This window comes from Pipistrellus hanaki (genome assembly GCF_964339955.1).
Source record: "Pipistrellus hanaki genome assembly, chromosome: 5".
NCBI lineage: Eukaryota > Metazoa > Chordata > Mammalia > Chiroptera > Vespertilionidae > Pipistrellus > Pipistrellus hanaki.
In genome coordinates, this window is record NC_140507.1 from 44108926 (window position 1) to 44119336 (window position 10411).

A 10411-nucleotide genomic window follows, 5' to 3' on the forward strand; every position below is an offset into this window, starting at 1 on the left:
CAGCGGGAGGAGGCGGGGAGCGCAGCCGGCGCCCCAAAGGCAGGCCGGGCCCGCGCCCCCACCTGCGGCCCCGGGGACCTCCGCAGCGCGCCGACCACTGCGGCCCTCCCGGCGCCCGAGCTCCGCGACCTCCTCGCAGACCCGCCCCGGGCGCACGCCCCCGGCAGGAGCGGCCCTTCGCCCTCTCGCGAGAGAGCCGGGCGGTGCCTCCCCCCCCTCCGCAGCCTCTCTCCGCCCCCAGACTGACTACGCCGCTTCCTCGGAGGGCGGAGGTCTCCAGGGTGCGGGGCCTGGGCCTGAGCCTGGGCCGCCCCGCGTGGCCCTCGGCAGACTGGCCTTGCGCGCCACGGCCAGGTCCCCGACAGGACTCCCCGACAGCTCCCCGGAGGGACGGGCGCCGGCCCGGGGGTCGCTGGGGTGGAGCCGCGGGCCGGGCGGTGGGCACCTCCCCTGCGCGGCGGGGCGGGGCGGGGCGGGAGGTGCGCGGCGGGAGGTGCGCATGCGCGCGCCCCGCCAGGGGGCGTGGCGGCTCTAGCGACGTCGCGCGGCGCCGCCGGCGGGCTGATCGCGCTCGCAGCTCGCCGGCTCGCTCCGTCGCTCCGGTGGCGTAATTTCCACGCGGGTCTGCGCCGCCTCTCCTCCGCCTCCGCTCGGGGCGGGTCCGGAGAATGGCTTCGGAGATGGAGTCGTCGCTGGAGGCGAGCTTCACGGCCAGCGGAGCGCTGACAAGCTCCTCCGCGTTCCTGCCGCCGGCGCGCTCCCGCATCTTCAAGATCATCGTGATCGGCGACTCCAACGTGGGCAAGACCTGCCTGACTTACCGCTTCTGTGCCGGCCGCTTCCCCGACCGCACCGAGGCCACCATCGGCGTGGACTTCCGAGAGCGAGCCGTGGAGATCGACGGGGAGCGCATCAAGGTGAGCGGGTGGAGGAGCGTCTCCCGGGAGGGACTCCGGGATGACAGGTGCCCCGACCCCACGGCGGGTCAAAGGCTGGCACCGTGCAGGGTACACGCTCCTTCCTTTCCCATGCTGACGTGGAGACTGGAGTTGGGGATTGGAAGGGTTTGTGTATAGCAAACTACTAAGGCAGTGCTTCTCCGACTTCAATGTCATGCTAATTGCACAGGGATTTTTTTTTTTTTAATTTTAATTTTTAAAGGCAGGTTCTGCTTGCTAAGGTCCCAGGTGCTGCAGATGCAGCCAGCCCCGGGACCACCACTTGGAGTAATGAGTGTAGGGGCATCCACTGACTAGTTGTCAGTGTCTTTCTTAATCTTCCCTGGTGGCTTCACATCATTATTCCTCTCTGTCACTATCAGTTCTGAAGCAGTATAACTAGAGCGTGAAGCAGAGATAAAGCAGGTCATAGGCTGACAGCTGAAGAGGAGAGAAATTACCCCCAAATGGGAGCAGAGTGTTTTTAAAAAATAAGTTCAGGGCCATAGCCAATTTTTTCAGTGGTTAGAGTAGGGGTGTCGAACTCAATCAGAGAAGGGGCCAAAATCTAAAATCCAGCCTAAATCGCGGGCCGAATGGTTTACTGAACAGTCATAAACTGACAATGTCATAAACTGACAACGGAGTGCAGTGATGACAGCGAGGTGCGGGCCACATTGCAAGGCCTGGCGGCTGGATTTGGCCCGCGGGCCTTGTGTTTGACACATGTGGGTTAGAGCATCAGCCCTCCAACTGAAGGGTTCCAGGTTCGATTCCATTCAAGAGTGCACACCTCAGTTGTAGGCTCAATCCCCGGTTGCAGGCTCATTCCCCAGTCCGGTTGGGATGCATGCAGGAGGCAACCAGTTGATTTATCTCTCTCACATCGATGTTTCTCTCTCTCTGTCTCTCCCCCTCCCTTCCACTCTTTTTAAACATCAATGGAAAGCTCAGCCAGTAAAGCTCAGGAGTTGAGCTATCGGGTCTAGTAATAATTAATGTCGTTTTTAAACATTCGTTTAAAATCTTGCTTGGCGTTGACTTGTATTGACATAACCTTCAAACACGTGGTATCTACAGAACGTGTGAAGTGCAATTAACAAGTTTTGCTTGAAAAAGTTTGTGTTTGGTTTGGTTTTTGTTGCAAAACTAGGGCTAAGAAGATGGCGGATGAAGAGCATATTCGGCACTGCATGCTTTACGAGTTCCAATTAGGAAGAAAAGCAAGTGAGGCTGCAAAAAACATCTGTAGTGCTCTTGGTCAAGATGCAGTTAGCGCCAGAAAATGCCAGCGTTGGTTTGAGAAATTTCGCGAGGGACATTTTTCGTTAGATGACAAGAGTGGTCGAGGCCATGTGTCCAATTTTGATCAAGAAGCTCTTCAAGCTCTTTTGGTGCAAAATCCTCAAATTAACCAACAAGAGCTTGCGACAACTTTAAATTGTTCACAAAAAACAATTTCCAATCAATTGTGTGCACTTGGCAAAGTCCAAAAGTTTGGAAAATGGGTTCCTCATGAGTTGACCGACAACAACCGTAATCAAAGAGTCACAATTTGCAGTTCGCTCCTCTCTCGTCAAAACCGTTTGCCGTTTTTAGAGCAAATTGTTACCGGAGATGAAGAATGGATGCTGTATGTTAATTTGAAAAGGCGGCCTCAATGGTTGGACAAAAATGAGGCTCCGCAGCCCACGCCAAAACCTGACTTGCATGCGAAAAAAGTGATGTTGTGTGTTTGGTGGAATTTTAAAGGAATTCTTCATTATGAACTTTTACCATCTAACCAAACCATTACAAGTGCAGTGTATAGTGCCCAATTGGAAAGGTTAGCCCCAGCTTTAAGAGAAAAAGATCCCGCGCTGATTAATCCGAAGGGCGTAATTCTTCACCACGATAACGCACGACCGCATACTGCAAGAATCACTGCTGAAAAACTGCGCCAGTTAGAATGGGAAGTTCTCCCTCAACCTGCATATTCTCCTGATATTGCCCCTTCCGATTACCATTTGTTTCGTTCTTTGCAAAACTTTCTTCTTGGAAAAAAATTTAATAATGAAGAATGCCTCAAAAATGCATTGACCGAATTTTTTGCATCAAAATCACAAGAATTTTACAACAGAGGGATTAAAATGCTTCCTGAGCGTTGGGCACAAGTAGTAGAAAACAACGGCAACTATATTGTTGATTAAATTTTGTTGTATTGTTTAAATAAATTCGATTTTAAAATATTAGAAAACGACATTAATTATTACTAGACCTAATATTAACCATGACCTATGAACCAGGAGGTCATGATTTGATTCCCGTCAGGGCACATGCCTGGGATGCAGGCTCAATCCCCAGTGTGGGGCGTGCAGGAGGCAGCTGATCAATGATTATCTCTCATCATTGATGTTTCTCTTTCTCTCTCTCTCTCTCTCTCTCCCTTACTCTCTGAAATCAATACAAAAATATATTTTAGAAATCAACAGGAAAAATATGCTGGGGTGAGGATTAATAACAACAACAAAGATAATAATAAAAAAATAAGTAGAGAGAAGGGAGGCAGGGGAGGAGTTGAGATTTGATGGCCCTTTACCTGTTTCTGGATTGCCTTTTATACTGTAAGATCACAGATGAATCAGGTACAAATTTCAGAGATACTTAGCATTGAAAAATATAAAAATATGTCCAGTGTATAAAGTTGAGTACTTTACTGGGATGAGTGCTGGCAGTGATAAGTAAACCAAGGCTGCTGTGTGATGAATATGGGAGCATGAATATATTTTATTGATCTCAGAGAGGAATGCTGCCTCCTGCATGCCCCCTACTAGGGATCAAGCCCTCAACCTGGGCATATGCCCTGATCAGGAATGGAACCATGACCTACCCATTCATAGGTCGACGCTCAGCCACTGAGCTACCACAGCTGGGCATGTTAAATAATTGTAACTGTGGAATGGAAAAATTTCAGAGAACATGTTTTATAGCAGTGACATTTCAGGAAATGTCATCAAGTCTATATTTGTTCATCTGTTCCTAAGTACATTATACAGGGTGTCCCCCAAAATGAATACACACTTTAACAGCTGATATCTGTTACATTTTGAAAATGTATTTTAATAAACACTGCCTTTACAATTATTCAGAGTGTGTGTACATTTTTTGGGGGACACCTGTGTATGTATGGTTAATAGAGGGAATCCAGGGGGAGGCTCAGTATGTCCCTGTCCTTGCTTTTCTATCTGCCTTCTCTCCTTTAGTAGTAGTCTCTTCAGCTGTCACTTCTACTACTAAGATAACTTCAGAACTTCGATTGGGGCAGACCTCTCTCCTCTGTCATTCTGCATTTCCTATTGTCTTCTAGACATGGCTATTTGGATAACCCTCCTTTGTCTCAAATGTCTGAAGGAATCCATCTTTTTGGCAAATCTGCCTCTCTTGTTTATCCTCAATATCACCCAGAGGAAGAAAGAGGGTGACTGCTAAAGGTATAGGGTTTCTTTCTTTCTTTTTAAAAAAATATATTTTATTGATTTTTTACAGAGAGGAAGAGAGAGGGATAGAGAGTTAGAAACATCAATGAGAGAGAATCATCCATCAGCTGCCTCTTGCACACCCCTTACTGGGGATGTGCCTGCAACCAAGGTACATGCCCTTGACCGGAATGGAACCTGGGACCTTTCAGTCCGCAGGCCGATGCTCTATCCACTGAGCCAAACCGGTTTTGGCATAGGATTTCTTTTTGGAGTGATAACATCTTTTGGAATTAGATAATGATGATAATGGCACTGCTTGGGAAATATACTAAAAACCACTGAATTATATATTTTGAAAGGGTAAATGTTATATGTGAATTCTATCTCAGGTGTTTTTTTTGTTTTTGTTTTTTTTAAATTAAAAAAGCCCACTTTAAACTGTATCTTTAACATTTCTAAAGATATTTTAGAAATAATGTGGATGACTCATATAAAAGCTGTCCAAAAAATTGGAGCTGATCTTTTCTTTTTAATAGTATTTTCTGTGGCTCAAATATTCAAAAGTGATATCATCAATGAAGAATGATTTGTAATGTTTGAAGCATAGTCTATAAGTTCTTTTTAAAAACCCACGAAAAGGAAATATACCCAAATATTAACAATGGTTATCTTTAAGGCAATTTCCCTCTTTATTTGTATCTTATTATATTTTCTGTGTGTCTCTTTTACATTCTTGAAACAACAAACAAAAAATTACTCAGAATTTAGACCTGCCTGGAAGAACTGTCCTCCGTAAATGTACGTAATGAGGAGGAGGAGGATGTTGATCCCGAAGGCAACCTTTGTTTGTTTTATTTTGGGATGGGATTGACTCACCCATATTCCTCTTTCCACCAATCCTGCTTAAAACTCTGTGCATTCTAATTACATCAAGATATCCGGGAAACAAGAGGTATGAAATAATAACTTCATACTTTATTGGAGAGCCATAAAGGTAATTACTAAGTTATCGAGGCATTTGCTAAGGACCATTTACAATATCTCCTCTGTTGTTGCTCTATGAAGTCACCAGTTTAGGCTTCCAGTCCATACTTTGAATATCTATACAGTGTACACATCTTTCAGTTAAAAGTTATTTAAGGAAATAGGATTTTAGTATTTTCTACTGTGACCAGTAAACCCTCATTTACTAGTAACTCCTTTTTTTTTTTTTTGGAAATAAACCAAGGCAGGATAATTCAGTGTTTTGAGATCACACAAGATTTATATTTAGTTTTAGATAAAAATTTTCCTCAATTATCCCATATTTCCACTAGGAGATAGTGTAATAGTTTTGTTGGTAGAGATGTTTGGGATAGATAAGTAATCTTACAGATTTTAAAAAATTTCAAGAGGGCCTGGATTTCATAGAATGTATATATTTGTTAATTTGGGGGTTAGACCCCATGACTCTTAACATTTGTATTGTCTATTTTATATTTATATATATATATTTTTTAAATTAATTCTAACCTGAGGATATTTTCTCCATTGCTTTTCAGAATGTGGAAGCGGTGAGGGAGGGAGCAGGAAAAAGGGAAGGAAGAAAAAGAGAGAGAGAGGAACATTGATGTGAAAGAGATACATTAACTGGTTGCCTCCTGCCCTTGCCCCAACCAAATGAGGGTGGGGAGCAAGCTACAACCCAGATACACGCCCTTGACCTGGAATTGAACCTGTGACCCTTTGTGGGGGCTGATGCTCCAACCACTGAGAAACACAGTCCTGGACAAGTCTACTATTTTAAATTAGCCTTGTGAAGGATAGACAAGGGCATATAGTAATCAAATTTATAGCAGTTGGACACTTATGTTTGTTAAAATCTGATATAGTTTTCTCTTAATATTTTAAAATTCATTTTTTGGAGCAAAATTTCATCCAGTCAGATCTGATTTACTGAGATTTATTTATTTATTTAAAAAAAATATATTTTATTAATTTTTTACAGAGAGGAAGAGAGAGGGACAGAGAGCTAGAAACATCAGTGAGAGAGAATCACCGATCAGCTGCCTCTTGCACTCCCCCTAATGGGGATGTGCCTGCAACCAAGATACATGCCCTTGACCAGAATCGAACCTGGGACCTTTCAGTCTGCAGGCCGACGCTCTATCCACTGAGCCAAACCGGTTTCGGCTGATTTACTGAGATTTAAATGCTCAGTTGAAATATTTGTTCCGTTACTTGCACTAATTATGAGGTTTGTAGACTAACACCATGAAATTTAACACCATAAATAACACAGAAAAGGTGTTATGGAAGGGAACTAAGTAATATAAGTGAAGAAGTCCTAAAGACCATGCAGTGACTCAGATTTTCAGTATGAATCATTGGGATGAAATTTCCTCTGTGAAATAGGAATTTCCGTCTCCTCTTCTTTTCACGTTCAGATCCAGCTGTGGGACACGGCGGGGCAGGAGCGCTTCAGGAAGAGCATGGTGCAGCACTACTACAGGAACGTGCACGCCGTGGTCTTCGTGTACGACATGACCAACATGGCCAGTTTCCATAGCCTGCCGTCTTGGATAGAGGAATGCAAACAGCATTTGCTGGCCAATGACATACCGCGGATTCTCGTGGGAAATAAATGTGACTTAAGAAGTGCCATTCAGGTACCTACAGACTTGGCACAAAAATTTGCTGACACACACAGTATGCCTTTGTTTGAAACCTCTGCTAAAAACCCCAATGATAATGATCACGTGGAAGCTATATTTATGACCTTGGCTCATAAGCTTAAGAGCCACAAACCATTAATGCTTAGTCAACCCCCGAATAACGGAGTTACCCTGAAGCCTGAACCAAAGCCTGCGATGCCGTGCTGGTGCTGAGGAACCGTCTTTATGATGCTGTTGAATTTTGACTAAAGAAACACTTTCCAAGTATAGCAGTGATAGTCCTAAGATTTACTCTCAAATGTAATGGATCGTCCTGGCACGTCACTGTTTATCATCGTCATGCTCCCTTCTGTCTTTGGTCTTTACGTAGTCGGGATTGTCACTGGCAGCACAACTAAGACGTTGGTTTTCAGGTGAGGTTGAAAAGGAAGCAAAGGTAGGATGGTCAGAACATCTTTCCGTCAGAGCCCCGTGAAGGAGACTCCAGGTGGAGCACCATGGAGTGTCAGAGTCAGTGACTGTTCAGGCCTGTGTTCCTGAGATTGAAAAAAAAATAGTAAGGGTTTATACACACTTCATGGTGTGTCCTTTGAGAAGTATTCTCAGTAGGATCCAAACTTGTATTTGCCTCTCCCTGGAGTTCTCTTTTTGTATTATTAGTGGCTTAATTGTATTATTATTGGTACATTTTAGAGCTAGACTTTAGTTCCGGTGGGAGGGAAAGGCATAGAATGTTTTCTGGGTCTCAATTCTTAAAGGACTTTCCCAGCAGTTCTAGATACTTAATATTTCTAATCAATGCCAATGAGTTCTATAGAGACCATTGTTATTTTTAAGAATAATTTGAATTGTTTTCTTACTAAATTCTATTAAATTACACAAAGACAAGTCAAATTCTAGTGCAAATGAAGTGACATAAGGTGCTTTATATTTTATTATGAAATATTTAAACAGTTAAAAAAAAAGGAATCGAAAGCATACGAGGATTTGTAACTTGGGGGACTATAGGTAAATGTGGTCTGGTTATGACAGGAGACTTATTGTTAGCTTTTAGTAATTTCAGGATGTGTCTCCTGCTCCCTCACCCCCAAACAGCTTAATGACTCAAGGCTGAATTAACAGATCATCTTCCATTTGGATTGTAGCTCTGAGAATACACCTCTAATTGCTATGAGTGTACATATATTCCTGTAATAGTATTGTGTTACAGTACACCCATTTTTTAAATCTTTAAATTTTATGGCCACAACATGCTATTTCTCCTCAGTATAAAAATCAAGTTAGATATTGAATAAAATCTTGTCTATCCCTCAGTGGGGGAAAGAACATTTCAAAATGTTTTTTACCCTAAATAACTTTGCTTTGAATTTAAGACTTTGCACATAGAAAATAGTAAACTTGCATATGAAACTTACATGAATGGAATGTAAGCCATGAACTTTGACTGAAATGTGCACATTGACTAATTCTCATAGATTGCTGTTCTTGATCATTTTAGAGAAATCAAGCCAAAAGATGATTGTACTTTTATTCAGAATGTAGGAAATCAATTAAATATGTATCTAATTTAATTTCAGATTTTTGTTTTATTGTCATGGTGGTCCTAACTGAATAATTATAAAAATGAGATAATTATATTAAATGAACTAAAAGTAATAATTATAGAAAATAATTGTTCAGTTTTAAATATTAGAGCTTAAGGAAATCAAGTTGGCTTTATTTGTGTTTAGAGAGATTAATGCATTTTTCTTATGTTAAAATTAAAAATGATTTGACTTTATGTAAATTCATGTTTGTAACTTTTTAAAAAATATTTTTTATTGATTTTTTATAGAGAGGAAGGGAGAGGGATAGAAAGTTAGAAACATCGTTGAGAGAGAAACATTGATCAGCTGCCTCCTGCACACCCCCCCACTGGGGATGTGCCCGCAACTAAGGCACATGCCCTTGACTGGAATAGGACCTTTCAGTCCACAGGCTGATGCTCTATTCACTGAGCCAAACCGGTTTCGGCTGTTTGTAACTATTTTTATAGTGAAACAGTGACAACTGTAATAATTGTGATGGGTGTGGTAGTTTTTTAAAGAAAGGAATCTGTGTATTGCTTTTCAAAACATTTTTTATAGTGGGGAAAGAAAGTTTACAGACTTCCCAAGCACATTTATGTTTTTTCATTATGTTATGAATGGTTTTTAAAAAAGGAAATTAACTTTTATTTCTTTTTTAAAAACTTAGTAGGAAGTATTCTTTATAGTTCTGTGAAAGGATTTATTTTTTCACTTTAATATTTATTAATTTAAAGTTATTTGTATTCATTTGTAATGATTTATTGTTTTAATTTTTTCTATGTATGTTTTGTCTTTTAAAAGAACTTACATCTTAATTGAATGGATAAAGCTTTTAGATATTTTCTAAGATGTTTATAAAATAGTTCATTGACTATTGAGAAATCACTTTCAAATGGTGGCTATCAAACAACTATTAATTTTAAGCACAAATCACACATTTTGTAACTCCTGTGTGAATTTATTTGAACTGTGATCTTTAATTGAAAACATCGAATATGTGTTGGAGAAGCCACTTTGAGAACACCAAAAAAAGCTAATCCAGAGTCCAAGGTAGCTAGCTATTGATGACAGTGCTTTATTGACAGTGTACTGCTATGTTTCCTTATGAAATCTCAACTCAATGCTTTTGTTTGTAATCATGTCACTGTACCATTTCCTTCATGAAGTTCAATAAACCAGCTTTGCTGTAAAGAAGTTGTGTTTCGTTTGGTGCCATTTAGATGATTCCCTGGTATCTTATGGCAGAGAAAAAGATTTAACCAACTAAAAGATAGGCTAGCCAAAACCGATTTGGCTCAGTGAATAGAGCTTTGGCCTGTGGACTGAAGGGGTCCTGGGTTCGATTCCGGTCAAGGGCATATACCTTGGTTTTGGGCACATCCCCAGTAGGGGGTGTGCAAGAGGCAGCTGATCGATGATTCTCTCCCATCAATGTTTCTAGCTCTCTATCCCTCTCTCTTTCTCTCTGTAAAAAGTCAATAAAATATATTTAAAAAATAAGTAAAAGATGGGCTAGACATTTTCTTTCACAAAATGACACCAAAATTGTTCATCATTTGTGTAACGACAGGTGTCTGGGATGTATTTCATACTAAGGACTATGCTACTTTAAGAAAGTTTTATTTATTTATATGTTTTTTATATTTTTATTGATTTCAGAGAGGAAGGAAGAGGGAGAGAGACAGGAGGAAGAGGGAGAGAGACAGAAACATCAATGATGAGAGAGAATTACTGATCGGCTTCCTCCTGCACACCCTCCACTGAGAATTGAGCCCACAACTGGGGCATGTACC

General features: G+C 41.7%; 1 protein-coding gene across 1 annotated transcript; it reads left to right on the top strand.

Annotated features, from left to right (window-relative positions):
- The first annotated feature begins 203 nt into the window (after positions 1-203).
- Positions 204-9812, top strand: RAB33B (RAB33B, member RAS oncogene family). Its single transcript, XM_084884271.1, has 2 exons — positions 204-917; positions 6823-9812. Exons 1-2 carry the CDS (start codon positions 669-671, stop codon positions 7261-7263), a joined length of 690 nt encoding a protein of 229 aa, XP_084740397.1. The 5' UTR covers positions 204-668; the 3' UTR covers positions 7264-9812.
- The last annotated feature ends 599 nt before the right edge of the window (positions 9813-10411 follow it).